At 39.0% G+C, this 21,125-nt stretch overlaps 1 protein-coding gene across 1 annotated transcript in view; it reads left to right on the plus strand.

Annotated features, from left to right (window-relative positions):
- Window positions 1–21,125, plus strand: part of TSPAN5 (tetraspanin 5) — an 88,896-nt gene that overhangs the window by 46,490 nt on the left and 21,281 nt on the right. The window contains exon 2 of the mRNA XM_086747421.1: window positions 15,780–15,830. Within this exon, the coding sequence (XP_086603547.1) occupies window positions 15,780–15,830 (51 nt within the window). The remainder of the gene's footprint in view (window positions 1–15,779; window positions 15,831–21,125) is intronic.

Here is a 21,125-nt window from a genome sequence, read left to right on the forward strand (position 1 = left end):
GTTGTTGTTGTTTCCCCTCTCTATAAAGGCACCAATCTGTTGCTCCTAATCCCTCTTTGAGGAAAATCTATGGGATTAAAAAAAACCCCATACTGTATGATTTTACTGAAATATGTCCTGTTTTTTTTTTTTTTTTTGTAATTTCATGTAAGGATGTACCCTGTTCATTCAGTAATAATTCAGTGAAGAACTCCCCTTGCTAATTCAATGAACACTTCTTGATTCTTATTAATTATCATCCATGTTGCAGCCTTCCTTTTGTGGAATGGAATTGAGCAATTGCTAGGAAATGTCAATGGAAATGAATTTCTGTCCTGCATGAAACATAGCTTGTTCAAAGAGTAGTTGCTGAAAACTCAATCAGGGATAATTTGACTTGTGTAAGAACATTGGTGACTTTGAGCTCGTACACATGCATCTGGCAAAACTCCTGCTCTTGTGTAAATGGAGAGGTGACGGGGACATGAGATTCCTTCTGTATAAACATTTTCTTAGCACTTTTTTTTTGGTAGAACCCAGTTGATGTTGGCTCTTGGGGTGAAAAAATTTTACTTCCATAGAGAATTTTTTTTCTATGCAAAATAAATAGCAGTAGCCTTAATGGAAAGATTAAAAATCACTGTCTTTCTGCAATTTGAATGGTAACAGTTTATATAGTTTGGTTATATGGTGTTCCTCAGTGCCCTTTCTTAAAGGCATTGACGGCATAGATGAGGGACTACTGGTTAAACTGTATCAGGTTTGATAACATAACAATGTTACTGGGTTTTTATTCTTCTGATAATGAATGAAAGAAGCCTCTAATGTGCACATTCAAAATTAAAATCTAAAAGCAAAAATTGTGGCACAACAAGGATGCATTAAAACAAAACAAACCAAACTTAATTCCTGAATCATGAGATGGACCGTACTGTGTGTAAAGTCAGGAAGGCATGGATTGCTTATGCAGAGTACTAGAATGTGCCATCTGAGAAAACGAAGGGCATCGAAAATACTGCTTTGAGACTGGCGGATGTCATGCAGGACTTGTGGAAGGTCATGCTGGTCTTGAGCAGCAGCACAGGTACACGCATGTTGGCAGTCAATGCCATAGGTGTGGAAAAATGGAAGCACATAATTTCTCGAGGAACAGGGCTAAGTTCAGGGTCTTACTCAGTGTAGAAATCACTCATTGAGCATTGCTCACCTCTTCAGCTTTTAAAAACGGATACTATATTTTTCAGTAGTACTTTAAATTTAATTTTGCAAGTTATGACAGGGTGGTATGTTACCTTTCATTATGAAATGAGGTATCTTGCTAATGAGAACTTACTTGGATGCTTACCACGTAGCTTACCATGCAGTATGTTTTATGTGCTTAGAATAGTAGTAGTTTAATGTAATTCCAAGGAGACTTCTTCAGATAGGCAATTTCCAAGTTCATTGAGTGCAGGAAGAAAAATTCCAATTTATGAGTTTAACTGCAGTGTAAATATTATGGAAGGACTCAGAGCTACACACTTTAAAGAAAAGAAAGGAAAAAAGGGAAGGTGGTGGGAGAAGAGTCTGACGTACAGGAAGTATTTTTTGTTAATGGCTGATTATATTTTGTATTTTAGAGCCAGAGAAATATTCTGATCAAGATGAAAAAAATTGTACAAAAATATAAAAAAAAATGTACCAAAGTTCTGATATTGCATTTACTAATATCTCTCAGTAACTTAGAAGACTGTGTATTGAGGAAGGCAACTTCTGTACGAAGTTCTAAGTGCATGCATGTGGCCAGTACATATATATATATATATATGTGTGTGTGTGATGATTTTATCAACTGTGTTATTGCCTTTCTTGTATATATTTGGAGTAACGGGATGGCTGGATTACTCAGAAAGCCCCTGGGTGATGGGATTTGGAAGAGTGAATTAAGTAGAAGGTACATGCCAGAGCTTAAGCTGAGCTCTTAATTGTATTGCTTCTGTCACTTGAGATTGACCCATAGAGTAGCTGTCCTCTTTCTTTGGTGCAAACTTCCAGTGTTTTCAGCCCTGACTTATGGGAAGGCTGCATAGCAATATAGTGAAGTAGCAAAACAACCGTTTTCTCTCTACTGTTTGCTCCAGTGTATAGGACACACTGTCAGGGAGCTTAGGGTCTTTGGTTTTGCTCCCACAGTTATTTTTGATTCATATGGCAGAAGCAGAAAGAGAGCCAGGGTCTCTGTTTAAGTAGGTGTTACATTGATCAGTGAAGTTGAGAAATAAATCAATGTACTTAATAAGCATATCTGAGTATTTTCTTATGACTCAAACTGGATCAAATTGTTTCATATTTACTGGGAGCCAAGAACTGATGAAAAGAAGGGAATCTGTATACATGTTACATCCTTTTCTTCTCCAGGAAGACTGTCATCTGTAAAATGCCTTAATTTTGCAAGGAGGATAACCATTTAAAAAAAGTAAAATGGACTGATACACTCCCTGAGAGAATACAAAAATACAGATAGCTATTCTCAGGTGGAGAGGTGAAACAATTTCAGTTGGAAAACTGTTTATTTGCATTTTAAAGTGATAAAGCAAAAGATCTGGTAAGGCTGGTAGGTATTCTCATTAAAATTTGACTTTCTAAAATAAAAATTATTTTTAAAGAGGAGATGCAGCAGGTGACTTCAAATATAGTGATACTATTTTTAGCCTGCTGAGTCTGTGATATGAATGGATGGCATCTGAATTAAGGAAAGCTTACCAGTTTACTATTATGGGGTTTTCTTTTCCACTTCTCCATTTAACTACATAGACAGTAATAAATTGGTTCTATTAAGTCAGATACTGTGGACATTAGCAATAATTATAGGGAGAATTTTCAAAAGTTTCCAGTAGTTCTTAGCTACCATTAAAGTAAAAAGAGAAATCAGAGAGGACTGTGCCACAGTTAAGAAGTTTTAATATCCTGATTGTTGTGCATCCTCTGCCTGGAGAACTAATGATTCCTAATTTTTTTCCAACATTAAAAAAATATTTTCTTCAAACATTTCTTTCAGTTCTATTTTATGCCTCTAGATTGATAATAGATGCAGCGTCTTATGGGGACAGACAGTTGGCTCACCCAGCAACCAAAACCAATCTCTCTTAGTCACTGGAAACATTGTGGAGTGTGGGCTCTCTCCTTCTGCTGCTTCTTTCACAGCTCCATCCTCCACTTGGCCTCATGGCTGATCAGAAGCTCTTTGTTTGTGCATATGTGTGATTATGTTGGTTGAGAGTGCAGGGGCTCATTTTACAAAATGGGGCTTGTAAGTTCCTTAGCACATCCTCAGAGATCCACGTCTTGTCAGGAGTTGTGTAGGAGGGGCAAGAGTAGGAGCACTGAACAAGCTGGTGATAGACTACACTGACAATGTAGAAAGCTATGGGATAGGTTTGTTGTCCTGCATTGTTATATAAACATTATGTATGTTGGTGTAATGGCAGGGCCAGGAAGCAACCTCTTTACTTAATTTGGGACATATCACTTCAACACATATGTGGTTTTTCCTTCTGCTTTCCCTAAGGCAAGAGCTGGTAGTGCTAATTACTATATTAACTGAAGGAGAGACGAAAAGCTATTGGTGATGTCTCTCGGTCTTCATGCACACTGTTCCCCTTTCTCTCTCTTGTTAATGCCCTGAGGGTGACTGCTGTAGAGTATAATTGCTTGACGCGGTGCATCGAGAGAGAGGATCTGACACGCCACCATGCACTTGTTTGTTCTCTGCCCGTTTGGCAGTGACAGAAACCAAGCAGAGGTCATGTGAGTGCAGCCAGAATAGTGTGGCAGTGCTGGGAACGCAGTTACATTACACTGGGCTCCTTTCATGCATTCTGTGTGAATAGGGGTCAGCGTTGTACCAAATGTCATGGAATTAATTTGTGTTTTTTATGGAGGCGCATCTAAATGGCACACACTGAGGAACCCCACTTGAAGCTAGAAACACAGCATGTTGTGCTTTCAGGATAGGTGGGATGGGCTGAGCATGGGTGGTTGAATGAAAGTTTGAACGAAAGGATATTTGTGAGAGTGACTTTGTCTGGGACAAAGCAATTATGGGCCTGACCCTAGAAAACTCTATACCTGCTGTTTGTATGACACAAGCTAGATGATCTACCAGGGAGACCTAACTTTAACAGTCACACAAGGAGCTGTTGAAGAGAAGTTCCCTAATAAAAGAACCTTCTACTCTAAAGAGTTAGGGGTGTCATCTGTGCTTCTGTTTGTGTGTTTGCATTTAAGTGTATGCTTACTAGGATACCTTGTCTCCCTAGCATTGTTTAGATTGAAGTATAGTTAATGAACCTGCAGTTTTATGCTAGCAGGCTCCCCTACATACTAAGTGCTACGGGTCCCTGTAAAAAATTCCTGAGAACCCAGTTGCATTGCTGAGTGTTGATGAGACACAGCAAGGTCTCATACAGGAGTTGTAATACATGCTATAACTTGTACAGTTGGACATTGCCCATGTTGATGTGACTTTTGAAAGAAGACCCTGCAATAATTTAGTGGACTACAGGCGTCCTAGTGGTGCTGGTCATTTTAGACCTTTGTAGAGATATGGAATGGAGGGAAACTTAGAGAATGAAAGTATATTATTTCTGAGAATGTGTTATTAAATGTCACAAAATCATATTTTGCCTTTCTGCATATTCCATCAACTTGCAGCTCGCGAACTGATGCATGCAATTCCAAGACTGTCTTCTGTTGTGTTTCCAGTGAATAGATTTTCAACTTATAGCAGATATTTTCATCCTGCAGTATATGATACTGTGTTTGGATTGTTAAATTCTATTCCATCTGTATGTCCCATATGTTCAGCCCTCCTACTGTTCCAGTTTGTGGTCACCTTTCTTCACTATGTGAGGGGAAGGACATGAGGTACTAGTGAAGGATTCTTGCTGATAGCTCCACAGTTGTGGTGACAGTTTGTGCAGTTGTCTATCATTGACGGCCTTTTCTCTCACATTTTCTCTGGGTAGCCCAGTACAGGATTAATTGCAGTGTTTGTGCAGGGGAGGACCAGATTTAAAGGTCTCTTCCTGTCTCCTGATGTTTCAGCCCAAATTAAGAAATGTCTAAAAGTATGTAAATACAATTAAAGAAAAATAATTCATACTCTAAAGGATTCTTATGTCCTTGTAGTGGATGAATTACAGCACAAGTTAATGGGGAAATTTCCCAGGCTGCAGTGTTTTGAAATGGAAGTCTGACAGAGATCTGCTTTATTCAGTTTGTGCCCTAATGCATTGCTATTGTGTAACATGCCTAAAGCAGCACTGTTCCAACAAGATCTTGTGGGGCTCTTAAGGACAGAGTTCTCCATAGGCATCTTATCTTCCAGCTGATCAAGCCAAATGTAGTGGGTTTTGCCTGGAAGGCTGGAGTTGAGAATCTGTGGGTTGCAGAGGTCCCTTTTGAGATTCTACGTAGGGTGACTGTTCCATGGGAAACAGCTACAGTTGTTTAAATCAGTTTTACTGCTGGCACTCAGTAGTAAAAACTAAGTGCTTTCTTTTCTTCTCTTTTATAACAATGTCCAGCTGGGCGCGGAAACTTACCCAGTATTCATATTTTTATGATTAAATGGCTGCTTTTGGCTGCTTGTATACCTTATACCTTGAAACCTTTCTGGGGCTGGGCAGAAAGTGAGAAAATACTTTTCCTACATAAGGAGGAGTTGCAGTTGCTGGACCTAGTTAAAATGATGGGTCAATGCAAAAAGTCAAACCAAATCCTCTGTGCATGGTTTTTGTGGTGTGTGTTGTTGGTTTTTTGTTTTTTTTTTTTTTTGTTTGTTTGGTTTTTTGGTTTTTTTTTTTTTTTTAAGTGTGGGACCCTGTTTGGAAACTGAGGTGTGACACAAAGACTTTATTTTTAAGATCATTCTGGTGTTTCCAAGTCTCTCTTAAAAACGGTCTTGAGGTACTGGCCTCCTTGGTAATGACTGTCTACAAGTAAATAAGATGGGATGTTAAAAGCAGCTGCTCTGCTTTTACAGATAAGGGTGAAAATGAGATCATCTGGTTGGCACATACACATTCTCTTGCAGGTCATCTTCACGATACCAGAACACCACCTTCATCCTAGAAGAGTGGTAGGCAAAGACTGCAAGAGCACAACTGTGCAGCAGAAGGATCTTAGTGAGGCAGCGTCATTTGCTTTTTATAGCTTTTCTCTTAGGGATCTGTCCGTATGTGCTACATTTCCACATCCCTCAAAGAAATTTTCTAATCCTTGTTTTCCTGATATGTGTCGACAGGAGGGATCAGCTACTGGCATTTATGCAAACCAGGGAAGTGTGACAGTAGGCAAAGGTAATGAACTCATCAGGAACTATAGTTTACGGAAATAATGTAGTTGAAAGTGGCAGTAAAATCAGGAATAAAAGTTTGCACTAAGCAAATGAGCATTTATTTGATCTAGGTGACATTGCTCATACTATTTGTCAAGCTGAAATTGTGTGAGAAGAATAGACTGTCATAGTGAACTGGAAATCTTACAATATAGTTCTGTTTCTTCAATGCATTTATTGTTAAAACAAGTTTAACGCCCTCAAATTAAATTGTAGCAATAGGATTGTATGTATCTTCAGCACCAGTCCAACAAAGGTGTCAGCAGCAGAACCTCCCCAGACTGCCATATCACATTAAGCAGCTGTGATTTGAAGGGACACCTTTACAGAAGTGAAGAGCATTTTGCCTACATGTTTCGTCACGCCCTTGATGCCTCTTCTGAGAATGACAAATAATAGAGATCCTGTTTGGAAACTAGACAAAGGGTCAGCAGTCTGTTTCATTTAGAAAAGCAGCTGGTTTAGAGCTGCTTTTGTATTTTTTATTTATTTATTTTTTTTTCCTCCCCACTGACAAACTGTGGAACTTTTGTCTAGGAATAAAAGCTTCAGGTAAATAGCATGGTGGCCATTTGTTGCCTCTAGTTTGTTCCGTGTCACTTCTGTTTGAAAAGTAATTGAAATCACAGTTTTGTTTGCCCCCTGCTGAGTAGTGTTGCTGCAGAAAGGACAAATTAATGTAAACTCCTGCAAATTTTACTTTTATTGGAAATTAGAAAGAAACCTTGTAGTGTCAAATAACTAATCATTGGTTAATTTTGACATAAGTAAAAATTTGGCTTAGTTTTGTGCATAACCTTGTGCTGGCTACATCGGGGGCTATATACAATAGCTTCTAGTGTTAGTAAGAAGGAATGCACTGTGAGACAAAATGTAGAGCTGAATGAATTTATTATCTGAAACAGAATCTTCCAAAGCTCTGGTTCACAGACCTTCTGGTGCCTCTGGAAGCTGCACTAAGAGGACTACAGAACCATTTTTAATACATAATCTGAAGTTGTTAGTTCTGAGTACACAATGTAGTACACAGGAAATGTTGAGAGTTGATGATGGCTAAAAACACTACTGTCTTTAGAGACCTTTCCCTCTACTGCAAGGACTAGAAGGTGCAAAATGATACAGAATTTTGTTCAGTATTTACAGAACATGTGTCTTATAATTTGGTTTTGGGCATCTGTATTGCTGATACACTTGGGTTTGATCTGGGGAGAGGTGTGATAGGCTGTACAGTCACATCCTATCTAGGTGTTAGGATTTTGGATACTTCAGCTTGGCTTCTGGTATGTTATTAAATTGCAGCGAATCACTTCCTACCTTTTCAAGCTATTATTTCTTCATATATGTGATGCTAGTTTCTTTGTAAATGGCTTTGAACATCTCACTGTGGGAGACCCGTGAAAAAGAACCAGGAATGAGCATTTGGTGAAGGTAAGAGGCAATAAAGCTATTGTAGAATTTGCTGGAAAAAGTTCTGTGTGCGCTTGCAGGTTGGATATGTGTTCACAGTTTGCTCTGTGTTCACTCTCTTTTGTCTGTGCTGGTTGTTGGGGTTTTTTTGTTTGTTTTGTTTGTGTTTTGTTTGTTTGTTTTTTAAGTAGAAGGAAAGCCAGATAAACTGTTTGGCTCAAGTTTGTCTGTAAAGCTGGTGGTGTTCACTCAGTGTGCCTCTCCATCCAGACTAGTTCAGTCTTTTCATGTCTCCCTCATCCTCCACATGCATTCACTTCTCTGCAAAGTGAAGAAAGTGAATCTCTGAGTATGGTCCATTGAAATGGCCTGGGATGTGGCAGCTTGTGTAGCTGGGATAGAAGATTTTGGGACTCCCTCTCCATAGACTACAGGCACAGCTGGGAGCTGAGACTGCCTTCTGAAAAGGGAATGCTGAGCATTCAGAGTATGATGCTGTGTTGACAAGCCTACCTATTTGTATTTCCTGCCTCTGCACTCTGTGTTCTCAGCTGCTTAAATCAATTGTGTAGGCAATGTAATTGCCCATTTGTTACTAAGGAAAAAGACTAGCTCAGATCCTTTCTGTTTGCTGTATCAAGTGCCTGAATTAGATGTTACAACTTCACTGCTTGTAGCTGAAATAAGTGAGCATTTGTATATCAGTTTCACAATAAGAATTTCATGTATGCTCTGTTTTGGAGGTGATGTGTGTGTGGGGGGTTGGTTTTTGTTTTTATTTATTTATTTATTTATTTATTTTGTGTGTGTGTTTTATTTTGAACTTCTGCTTTTAATATTATTTTTCTGAAGCTACTGTTTCATTAAGAAGAGTAATGGTGGGACTGCACCTAAATAGCCTGAACCTCAGGTAGGGTGGTTTGGGACAAATGAGATTGGCACAGCGGCAGGATGAGGAGAGCTGGAGAAGGTCTTGCTGTCCTCTGAGGCAGGAAGATGCTAGCCCTGGGCAGCAAGATAGACTTGGGAATTACTCCATTTGCAATACTGCTTCCAGACACTTTGCTTCACCCCAGCTTGAAGCAGAGCATGCTTTCTTTGCCTTCACACTTTTTCTTACTTGTGGGCCAGAATGAGGAGACTTAAGTCTTTGTATTGTCAACTTGGCTGAAAGAAATGATTGGTATATTGACGTAGGATGTGGAATTCAAGTTTGGGGTTTTTTTTTTCCAGTTCTCTTGTGCTTATGTGTTAAGCAGCCCATGCTGTTTTCATACACTGCTACAGCACCACTTACATAATTTTTGGATGGTTTTAAAAATAGAAACTGACTTCAGGCAGAGAAGCTGCAGTGGAGAGGACTGAACCAGAGATGGAACGGTATTGATGAAGAGAGAACAAGGCTGGATAGGAAAAGTAGAGGGACACAGAGCACTTAGTGTATTTTGGAAGTGAAGGTAGGGAAGAGACTCATGGAGGGCTGTGCGCAGCAGAACTTCTCAGTCTTCTTGTGTAGTCTTTTGGACTTGGGGAGAGCAGAGGAAGAGAGGATGGTGAAACAAAAACCAATACAGAGTTTATAGAAGAGTAGGAGAGAAGGGATAGGATCTGTGTGAGATGAGTGTACGAAAGTGACAGTGAATGGTGATGCTCTTACTTTGAGTCTGTAGGCTTTTAAAATGTTTCTTTGTGGTAGTGATGGGTATTTACCTTAAAGGTCTTTAATTTTTGTATGGGGGAAAAAAGGTATCGGTTTTAGGAAGTTAGCTAGATCTCATAGAAACAAAACCTTTGATCTCCCAAAAGCTTTTATTGTAGAATTTTACAAAGTGACTGCTATGTATAAGTTTTGCATGCTTTAAAAAAAATATCTGCACCAAACAAAATATTTCCTTTAGACAGCAGAACCTGAGTTTAGACAGTCTCATTGTGAACTTGGAAAGAGTTAAATTTATTTTATCTAGGCTTGAGGGGAGTTGTTCAAATGTTGGAGCAGGGGAAGTAGGGTCTAATTCATCCTCCTTTTTCTAGTATATCATTCTGTGGACAAGAGGAGAGGGACTTCGGTCTTTAGGGACTCTTGCTTCAAGCTGATTGGCAGTGCTTACAATTGCACCATCAGAAAGCAATAAAATAAATACATAAAGGAACAGTAACAGAAAGCAGATGTCTTGCTTTTGCAATTAAAGAATGGAGAAGGCAATAAGAAAATAATGGCAACTTACTGTGCATTTGGCGGAGGGAGGGAGTATATATATCTTGCTGCTTGTCAGACAAAATAGAAAACCCTGTACTGGTGACAATAAAAGATACATTAACAGCCACAGTACCTTCCTTTGAAAATTGAGGTCATACATGCTTAATTTTCATTAGAAAGCATCACACTAAGAGTCCTGCAAGATGGAGCAGACAGCTTTTCTCATTGTGTTTTCGGGTCTGTTTTTCTGCTTTGGATGATTCTATGAAATCAGTCATGTCTCTGATTCAGCTGAACAAAATGTGTAGAAACTGGGATCTTTTTTCTTCCACGTGTGTGCATTTTGTGTCAGGAGGGAAAAGATATTACTGAGACAGTTATCTTTGAAGTATAGTTTAATATTTTTTAAAAGCTGCGCATAAAATGGAAGTAGATTTGACGTCTTTTAGTCTACATTCAGTCTATATCTGATGTTGCTGTGAACCAAAATGGTAATTAGTCACCTACGCAGCATCTTTGTTCCCTGACTGTAGTACGTGGAGTTCTGCTGCTGGTAATGTCTCGAGGCAAACAAGAAATGGGCCTTAGGAGAATAAATTCTTTGTAAGCATTAGTATAAATCTGTAAATATGCTCGGAGCAGTTTGCCTTTCCCATAATCACCACTTATGTTTAGCTGCATGAAAATGAAATTCTCTAACAGTTTGTATTGAGAATGGAAAAGTTACTGGAACTGAGGTGAATGGAAGAAGGAACAGGGTGGGCTTCTGGTGATCACTTTCCTGTGATACAGCTGCAGGTGAAAGAGTTGAGATGTCCTTTTTGTTTGAAAGAATGATAACTGATGTATTTACAGCAGAGTATGCATCAGTGGCATGGAGAGAAGATGAAAACTGTGTGAACCTTCATTTTAATTTCTGTTTTAGTGTCCTTTCTCTGTCAGGGCTACTTAAAAACAAACAACAAAACCAACAGAAAAATAATTTGTGCTCTGACACAGACATTAAGCCCCTTTTTGCCCTAGCTTAAAAAGCGAAAGGACTGATTTAACATAAAATACTTTAAAGAAAGCAGTGAGTATTCTGACTTTGAAATATCTGTGAGTGAGTCTGAGCACAGAGTGCTGGAGAGGAAGTGCTTAGGGAAAAATTGTTCATCTGGGGTTTTAGGGTCAGTTAGGAACTTGTCAGTGCTGCTTTATATATATACACAGCCCAGAAGGCCTGTGTTTTCCAGATTGTATTTCAGGATGTGAAATATTACACTTCATGTTGTCCCGATCACTGCTGTGCTTGTCAGTAAAATACTGTAACTTGTGTTCCTGTACTGTGCTGGCTTGAATCGCACAGAGGGAAATCTTGCTCTGTGATAACCTCCAGCATATTGCCACGGAAGAAACACCGAGGCGCCCGCAGGAATCCTAATAGTCTCCTTGCTAACACCATGCACAGAGTTCTTGTAGCAGCTCAAAGCAAGGGCAGGTGGGAGGTTTTCACACTGCCTAAATACAGGACCCAAAAAACCCACCAAACACACCCTCTTGCAAAGAAGTTCTGGTTCTCAACTTGACAATTTTGACATGCTTCTGCTAGCACATTCGTGTTGTTGTGGTGAAAGTGAAATTAGGTATCTGCATTATAGTTCTTTCTCACGCAAGTCTTTAATGTATCCACACATGGACATACACTGATATATGCACATGGCACATTAACCCAAACCTTTTATTATTTGGCCCGCAGCTGTTGTACTTCTGGTTGAAAACTACTGCCAAGATATTTAAGAATGTCAGCTGAGATGAAAAATTCAGTATGCGAAGCAACGTGTGATCACTCTACAATTAAGCTCCTCTCTCTCTCAAACTTTTTCTACTATTGCGACTTCTAGCAGTTTCCTACAGAAGCTACCACCTTAGGCCCCCCCTCACTAACAAAACCACGACAACTATTTGCATTAGTATTTACCCTTTAAATGAAATATTGTGCTGCATGATGCTGTATCCCTAGCAACAAAGAATCATTTTTCTTCATGCAGGCAAGACCGGGAATAAGATATATGCAGCTTGAAACACTTATCCATCAATCCACTTCTGAAAACTGCATGTGAACTTTACAAGTAGGGCAACAGTACAAGTGCTGCTACATATTCTACTCTTAAATACATATAATCTTTGTAGAAGAGAAATCTGAACACATTTGTTTGATGTTTGTGAATAGAAAATCCATTGCTGAGAAAGTACTATTATGCAAGTCTTTTTGTAAGGCAGTAATACCCCAGAGGAATGTTTTAATATTCTCCTGCAAATTATTGTTTAAAAAATAAAAATAAAAATATCAAGATTTTACAAGCTCTGCCCCAGATCCGGTAACCATTTATAGTCAGGCTAAATGATCTTACTTGATGTCTGTGGAGAATTGATACTTTTTCTCTGTAGTGTTTTGTAGATAATCAGGCAAACTTCCACTTTTTTATTACTCATTGGTATAATATAATGAATGTAAATGAAATTTTCCAGACTTAACTGAGATGATGTGTCTGCCATCTCACCCTCTCCCACGTGCTTCAGATGTGAAGAGATTTTCTTCCTTGTTACAAGCAAGCAGAAGAAGACTGTCTTGGAGACATCTGCAGCAGGGCTGCAAGATAAGCAGGATATGCATCCTGTTCTGTACTTCTGGTTCTAACAGAAAAAATGCAGGGGGATTTTTGCTAAGCACTTTCAGCTTCTTGTAGGCTATGCAGGAGTTTCTTTCATAACTGTCAAGAAAATCCAAAGTGAATCCTGGTGAGAGGTGTAACTCTCCTCATGAACATCTCTCTCCTGCCAGTGGGAATTACTGAGAGAATTCCTGTGTGCTTCATCCCCATAGCAGGCTGTGTTTGTGCAAGGGTGGGCCTTTCTAGGGCATGATTGTAGGGGGTTAGGTCGGTGGTCTGCCTAGCTTAGTGTTTTGTCTCAAGTAATGCAAGTAGAATTTGTCCAAGGAAAGAGGCATTTAAGCAACAAAGCATGCATACAGTGATTTTATTTTTTTTTTTTTTCCCCCAATTATAGTCTCCCAATGAGCAACAGTGTAAAAACTTCCAGAGCCAGAAGTTGTATCAAAATAGCTTTTCAATACCTATGGATCCTCCATTAATTTACTTAGTATTTTTGTCTGAATGCCATTAAGCTTTTGATTTCCACAGCATCCTGTGATAAAGAGTTTGTGATTCCATCCTGAACCTTTTTCTCCTAACGGATCTTGTCCATTGTTCCTGTTTCATGAGCTGCTCAAAAGGCAACTGAACAGAGATTTCCGTTTTGGGATATGGAGAGGACTGAACAGCATGTAGTTCTTTGATCCCCTTGAAGACTCTGAGAACTCAGTTTCCTGGTTTTTCTTGGCAGGCTTGCCAGAAGCTTGACAATCTCAGTTTTTCAGGTGCTTCAGCTTAGTACAGTACAGTCTCATTACCCAGTCTGTAAAGTGAGATGAGCTTGGCTTGGCTTGATATACATATAGCTCTACTGTAAGTCACCTTTTCAACGCTTTGCAACCTTTTGCAAGGGTAATCTTACCCTTAAGTCTCAACTTCTGGTGAAGAATTAGGACGCTTGACTGGATTAAATTTAATAAAGCTAGTGGATCTGGGCCAGACTTGCAGCTGATGTGTATGGCTGTTAAAGTTGCATTTGTATGCACTGATCAAATTATTTCACTCTAGTTTTCCACAGTTATTCTATTCTAAACCATATTAACTATTCACAAAATGTAATGTTTTGTACCTCTCTACAAATAACAATTTGCCACTTCCAAATGCAGTTCATGTTTTTTTATAATAATATAGTATTTTCCCCCTCACTCCTATTCGTTCAACCTTGGTGCCTCTGGCTGTGTAAGAAAGAAGGAAAGGAGCCTGTTGCTGCAAAAAAGGACATAACTGCATTTGTCTGAAAGTGATGTGGAAACTTGTACAAATTTATCTCAAGTTTCTAATAATCACTGCAGTCAGGAGGATTACACACACTCTTCTGGCAAGCTTTATAACGGTAGAAAAAAGAGCAGGCTCCAAACAGGTAAGATTACCTTTTTTTTTGGCTCACATGGTGTATCACAGGAGGCAGTACTGGCATTCTCAAATCCATCTATTGTACTTTATAGACAGTTAAAGCTGCTGAAATAACAGACTTCTCTTGACCAGCAGTTCTGTTTTTCCATCTAGGAAAAATTTGCATTTCTCTTTTATTAAAATACAGCCAAGCCTGTGGCAGTTCCCTTTGAAGAATACTGGCTTGTAGTAGTATTTAAATTTACAGTCATGATTCTTCAAGTTTAAAAAGGAGAGTTTGGTTCGGCTTCTGTGTGAGCTGGCTGGGTGTGGTATGCGTGGTCCTTTGATCAGCTGGCAAAGCACCCTTGGAGGAGCGAGTCACAGAGATGCAAGGGGTGTTAGGAAACTTCAGGGTATTGCAGTGACCATATTCTACTTGATACTGAGTTATGTTTTACAGATATTCTTGTAGTATAAGGCTAAAATTGCCACTTTAAAAAAAAAAAGAGCATATAAGGAAGAAGGAATCTTGCTTTGAAGCTGTTGAAATAATTTCTGGGAAAGCTTTTAAAGTTGATATTCCTACTTCCTCCCACTTCTCAACAGAAAAACACTTTTGTCCTGTTTTGCAAAGGAAAAATCATTAGGATACTTAACTGTTTACACAAATCTTAATAGAAAGCGTACTATGTGCCAAAACAAATCTGTACACTGCACTGTGGATAAACCCCAAAGAAAGCCAGAGTTTGATGTTTGAGCAGTATTCTGTTACATGCCTTGAAACAAGAGTGAATATAGTTTTCTTTTTAGCCAGCACTTAGATTTTAAAAAACAGAGATGAAAGTTGGACAGGTGGACATTTAGAGATGTGCTCGGACACCTACTGTATGTTTTTTAAACTTTCTACATGATTAGTACCGTATCATACCAAATACACAGTGGTGATAAGATCGTGCTTATTTTGCCTGTTCTGCTTGTTTCACTGGTCCTTAGTGTGAGTTTTGTATGGAAACTCTGTAGTAGTTGGAGGGAAACGATGCACTTTAAATTATTCAGTGGTGCTGTTCCCTTTGCCATCATAGGGGAAAGACGCTGTCTTTTGAGTTTGGTACTTTTGAGTCCCTTGGAGGAGAAAGGGACTGTAACTTCCTTTATGAAATATGGAAACATTCAGTATCAGAAAGGTTATAAAATGTTGGCTTCAGGGTTTTTAAAAAGTCTTACTGTTTTAGACCTGTATTATTTTAATTTTTTTGTTTTTAATTTTTTTTTTTTACCCAGACGTCATGGGCTATGTTATATTTAAGCAGCTTTCTGTGTTTCTGTGGACAACATTGCTGAAACTGATAGTACATGTGTATTTAGAACTTTCTTTTAATTGCTTTCTCTCACTGGGAGAGAGCTGTGAGGACAGTTGTTTTGTGCAGGTGGTGGCAATACCACAGTAAAATAATGTTTTGCTTGAATGTGGAGTCTGCTTTGAGTCCGAGAAACCCAAAGAACCTTACTTGCTTGATGCTGAGAAAGTGACATTTATTGCACCTACTGTTGCTATTGGGAACATCCCTGACTGAGCTGTGCAAGTTTTAAATTCTTCCATTTACAATGGTTGAGTTGTAAAATAAACAACTACATATATATTTAAAAACTCTCAGTAAGCCACTGCAGTTCTGATAAAATTGATTATCCAACAGAGAGGATAAGTCAATATGTATGTTTAAAAAAATAATACATCCATAAATTTTGTAGTTCATGCTCTGATATATGTATTTTTTTTTCCCTTTAGTTCCTTGGCATAGCGTTTCTTGGGATTGGATTGTGGGCATGGAATGAAAAGGTAAGTTGAATATAGCACCAAACTCCATGTTTTTCCTCTTTCTCTCTCTTTTTCTGATGAAATATTGAAATAGTGATAAGCTGCACATTTTATATGTCCACACACAGTTTCTACTGAAAGAAAATCAAGCTTCTCTGTCAAATAAAACATTGGCTCAGCTCACCTAGAGGAAGATCCTTGGCATCTTTCCCAAGAATGCCTTGGCAAGAAATCATGGCTGACAGTTACGCATAAAATAACCATTTCAATCCATGCACGCTCAAACTGCAGCTCAGATACTAGAACCCTCTACCGAAGGCAGAATTAGCGGTGTGACTCTGCTGCATGTGTCCCCAGGAATGGAGAGGGACCCTACATGTCTCAGAGGGCAGCTTCCTGAAAATAAGCCTCCTTGGCTTTGCCTTAATGTAGCTTGCAGGTTGTTGTTTCTCTGAAAGAAAACAAAACACAATCAAACCAAAATGAACCCTGAAAACCAAGCCAAACTTGAGACAGAATAACTGTTGTTTTTTTCTTGTACAAATAAAACTGTCCACTGAAACACTCTGTTGCAAGACTGTAAAATCAACTTGGAAATGGGAAGAAAGTGGGGCTGGGAAGGAGAAAACATTTGTGAACCAAAGCCTAATTTTTACTTTGCTTGCTGCAGAAGTTGGGAAGAAGATAAAATATGAAGACATAACATATAAAACAAGTCAGTATGTGTCGGGTTACTGGATGAAGAGTTTGGCTCACTGAAAGACAGCAGCTAAAATTAAAGCCAAAGTTTCCTTGCCTTCCTTGTTTAAAAGACTGAAAGTAATAAAACCTGACTGATAACAATGGTGCTGTGATATTCGATTACATAATGCTTTTTTCTTCTTTTTTTCTTAATGGAAAATACTGAGTAAGTTACAAATTGATGTTTACCTAAGGCATAATATCTAGTGCTTGCAGCAGAACAAATAATACATTGGAAGCACTGGAGTTTTGCCACTTAAAAATTCAGGAATTTGCTGATTCAGAAGTGAGTTGTTAACTTAGATTCTAAATGCTCTGTGCATGTGCCTTGGGTGTAGGTAATTATAAATAATAATATGATATTAATTAAGTCACACTATATACACCCATACATATGTATGTGCATCTACATACCATACGATACTCATGTTGGATGGCTTGAATAGACTTGGAAAAAGGTGCTGTGATTCCTTTTCATTCAGCAAAGATGTAAAAACATTGCATTTAATACTCTGAGCATACTCGTAGAGCTTATACCTGTGTCGAAGCCTCAGAGAAGAACTTTATTTTGGAGTAGCTTTCTAGAAGAGATTTTAACATTCTTGTTTCATTTCAGTAGATAACACAAAAGATTCCTCTTTAGAATGAATGAGCAGATAAAGGGAAATGAATGAGCAGCTATAGTCTAGTTTTGAAGTTTAAAATATACCAGTCCTGCAAGTAGAGGATGTTCTGGCAGAATAAAAGTTTATGAAGTTTTACATATTTTCTATATGGGAAAGCACCTCCTTTCTTCCTAGGAAAAATGCATTCAGTTCATAATTGCTAATAGCCAGAAGCCAAAGCTCATGTTTCCACTTGAGATTTGGAAAACTGATATCAAGTAATCTTAAACCATTTTTAATCAGATTCTGAAAGTGGGAGAAGTTTTTAAGACATGGAAATAAAATCACCTAGAGCAGTTTAACGTGCATTAGTTCAGGCTCCATATGTAGTAGGCTTTTCTATAGAAATTAATAAATATAATACTGTTTATTCTTTTAAAGTACAGGTCTTTCCTTGAAAATTAACATGTCTCCCCAGCTTCTCCAACTGTTGTGTCCTGCGATGCTTAGTGCAGATTATCTCTGTTCATGGTTGTATCAACCAAAATGTAGTACAGATGTATCTGAACTGCAGAACTCTTGACTGCAAACAGACTTGATTTTTGTAGCAGGAATTATGGAAAAATGGGCTTGCGTCAAGTCAGTTTGATACTTTTCTTTCACTCAGCTCTCTAGAGGATAGGCAATAACCAGAAGCTGCAGCAAGCAAGATCAAGTTCCCAATGCTCATAGGCCCCATGTAACTTAGTGGGGGCAGGTCAGTTACATCTTCGACAGAGTTGTTGCTGCAGCCAGAGAGTTGGAGGCAAAGGCCAAGTAGGTGAAGCCTAAGACTTGAGAGATCTGTAGCTTAACCGAAAAACAATTCTCTAGCCAGACTGCTTCTTGCTTAAGGCTAGCCCGGATATCCCTTAGGCCTATGGACTGTTTTAATGGTATACTATAAGAGAGCAAAGCAGCTTTGCAGAGAAGGAACTGGTGGTCAAACCCATCAAGTTGAATATGAGCCAGCACTGTGCCCTTGCAACAAAGAAGGCTAATGGTATCCTGGGCTGTATCAGGAGTGTTGCCAGCAGGTTGAGAGAGTGGATTCTTCCTTTCTACTAAGCTCTGGTGAGGCCACACCTAAGCCAGTTCTGGGCTTCCAAGTACAAGAGAGACAGTTGACATACTGGAGCATCCAGCAAAGGGCTGCCTAGATGATCAAGGAACTGGAGCATCTCTCCCTCAAGGAAGGGCAGAGAGAGCTGGAACTGTTCAGCCTGGAGAAGAACAGGCTCAGGGGAATCTTAATGTATATATATATATATCTGAAGGGAAAGTGCGAAGAGGGTGGAACCAAGCTGTTTTCAGTAGTGCCCAGTGACAGAAGCAATGGGCACAAACTGAAACACAGTTCTTGTAGTGTGAGGATGACCGCGCACTCACAGTTTGTCCAGAAGTCGTGTGAAGTCTCCCTCTGTGGACATACTCAAAAGCAGTCTGGATATGGTCTTAGGCAGGTAGGTGTAGGTGACCAGCTGACCTCCAGAGGTAAACCTGAGTTTCAACCTCAACCAGTCTGTGCCGATTGCTTCTGTCCCAATGAACTAAGTGTTTATCAAACTTCAGCTTGGTGCTGCTATTGTATAATATGCAAACATAAATTTGTAAGATTCTTTTGCAGGACTGAGTTTTCAGAAGGACTCATCTACTGTAAACTGATTTGGTGCTGAGGAGGATTTTTATTTACTTCTGTCTTGAACTGTGCGGCTTTATATCCAGCTGTGTTGTTTTGTAACCTGGCCATCAACTTGTATATACTTTTGCTGCTTTACAGAATCTTTTTAAGATAAAAAGATAGTGTGCCAGGCCATATTAAAAATGCAGGATGTAAAGAAATAATCCACATTTTACAGGAGTCCCATTTGCTGCTGGCTAAAACCAATTTGGGCTGTATTTGTGGGTTTGGTGGCTAGTTTCTCTTTTTTTTGCTAAGTTGGCTTGAATTCTCCCCCTTTAAACTTTGTTGTAAAGAAGTAAAAAAGCACACTGTATAGTCTCGTGACCTTCCTTGCAGCCTTTGCAGGGAGGCAAAAGAGCTCATTTGTCAAATAAGCAATAGAATTGACTTGACAGCCAGTCAGCGAGCCCTAAACAAAAACTGGGCAATTAGCATTCTGCGTCATGAACCTAAAAGAGAGCTGGGGGGCAGGGTGGGGGCAATAAACTTGGAGGATGAATAAAGCTATCTATACATGGATGCACTATACTGCTCACAGTCTCGCAGTGTTTTCAGGCATGCTAGACTTGGGCTTGTGCAATAAAAGAGTTCATCCATGGCAGCTGATTTCCACCCCCCGCCCCCACAGTGACATGAACATTGTTAACATACAAAGAAGCTGTACTAAAGAGTCTGTACTAAGCTCAAGCAACTTATACTACCTTTGCTCAGTGGCAGGGGAAAAATGTTTGTATTTCACTGGCCTTTTTAACCACTTCAACCCATTTCTTCTGTTGACTTTTTAAAAATAGAGTAAACTTGTACAAAATTTCCCTCCTTCTTTGCATGATTGGATAATGTGGTCTTAAGGCTCATTGGGAGTGTTCATGGTATGATGCCACTTGGTACTTGGGAGAATAAGCTTCCTGGTTCTCTCCCTGCCTGCAGGAGACTTGTATTCAAGAGTAATGAGACTAAGTGGTGAATTGCTGTTATGTTGTCTGAGACTTTATAAGACTGTCCTTGGAGAGGGAGTTTTTAGAAGGAAAGGACTGTGATTTTGGGATATACTTTCTGTAGGAGATTGCAAAGGTAGAGATACTAAAATGGGGAAAAAAATCAGCAGGTCCCTGCAAAAATTTGTCAATTAGACTTCGTTAATGTATAAGGTTGACTGAAATGAAGAAGGAAAAGTGGAAGAGATGGATTGCGTGCCTAGTTTGGTTTCTAGGCTTTTCTTGATAAATCAATGTAACTAGAAGACACTCCAGCTCAGAAGCCAAGTTGCGCACAGTTTGGAGTACCAGTATGGTACCTCTGTGTGCCAGCTTAGTATTCTTAGTGAGCAGGAGCTCTAAATCTGGTTCTCAAGTGCTAAGCTAGACTTTTACATGTTGATATAAGGTGATATAGGCCTGCTGTGGTGTTCTGGGACAGGCTAAACTCCCCACAAAGAGAAAATCACGATTTGTCAGGCCAAGTCTGTCTCTTCTTGCGCTGAAACGAATACTACAGTTATTTTTGAGAAAAAAAAATTCTCACTTCTTTTATTGTCCCAGTGACTGGCAAACATCAACAGGAAGTGATATACTAGTCACTCCGTAATTAAGCATACATGTCTATCACATAGTTATTTAAAAAAAATTGCTGACAAGGAAACCTTGTGCACATCCTCTGGGTCCTTATGGGCTGAAGGATACAGAAAGCATATATCTTGTCTTTAAGCCAGGACTCTGTGTGTGTGTGTATTTTACAGGACTGGGGAGGAGAAAGAGGGATACTAATATTCACCATTACATTTAATTTAAGTTCCAGTACATAAAGATGCATTATCTAAACAGGCTCTTAAATCATTTTACTAGTGTTCCAACACCTTCTGACCATTAATCCTGAACAATGTAAAAATCTCTATGTTGCTTGTATTTATGCCAGTTATTCACCTGTTGAACTCTTTGTCATGACAGGAAAGCTAGACTAGTTCTTCTCCTTCATTAGACACCTGGAAAATAAAGTTCTCCTGCTATTGCTGTTCACTGTGGGAAATGCAAAACCAACAGAAAGGAAATAAGATTTGTAAACATCCCCCGCTTAGTTTCTTGCTTGCGGAGACAAAATTGTGGAGTTAAATTAATTTGGCATGTTTCAATGACTATTGTTCTGTTCCCCATGCTCATTCAGATGCACAGCATGGAGAAACTGCATGGATTTTATGACTAACAAAGTAGAGAGACATTTTTCTATTTTAAAATAATGGATTTGAAAATACTT

Source organism: Chlamydotis macqueenii, chromosome 4 (assembly GCF_036417535.1).
Source record: "Chlamydotis macqueenii isolate bChlMac1 chromosome 4, bChlMac1.mat, whole genome shotgun sequence".
Lineage (NCBI taxonomy): Eukaryota > Metazoa > Chordata > Aves > Otidiformes > Otididae > Chlamydotis > Chlamydotis macqueenii.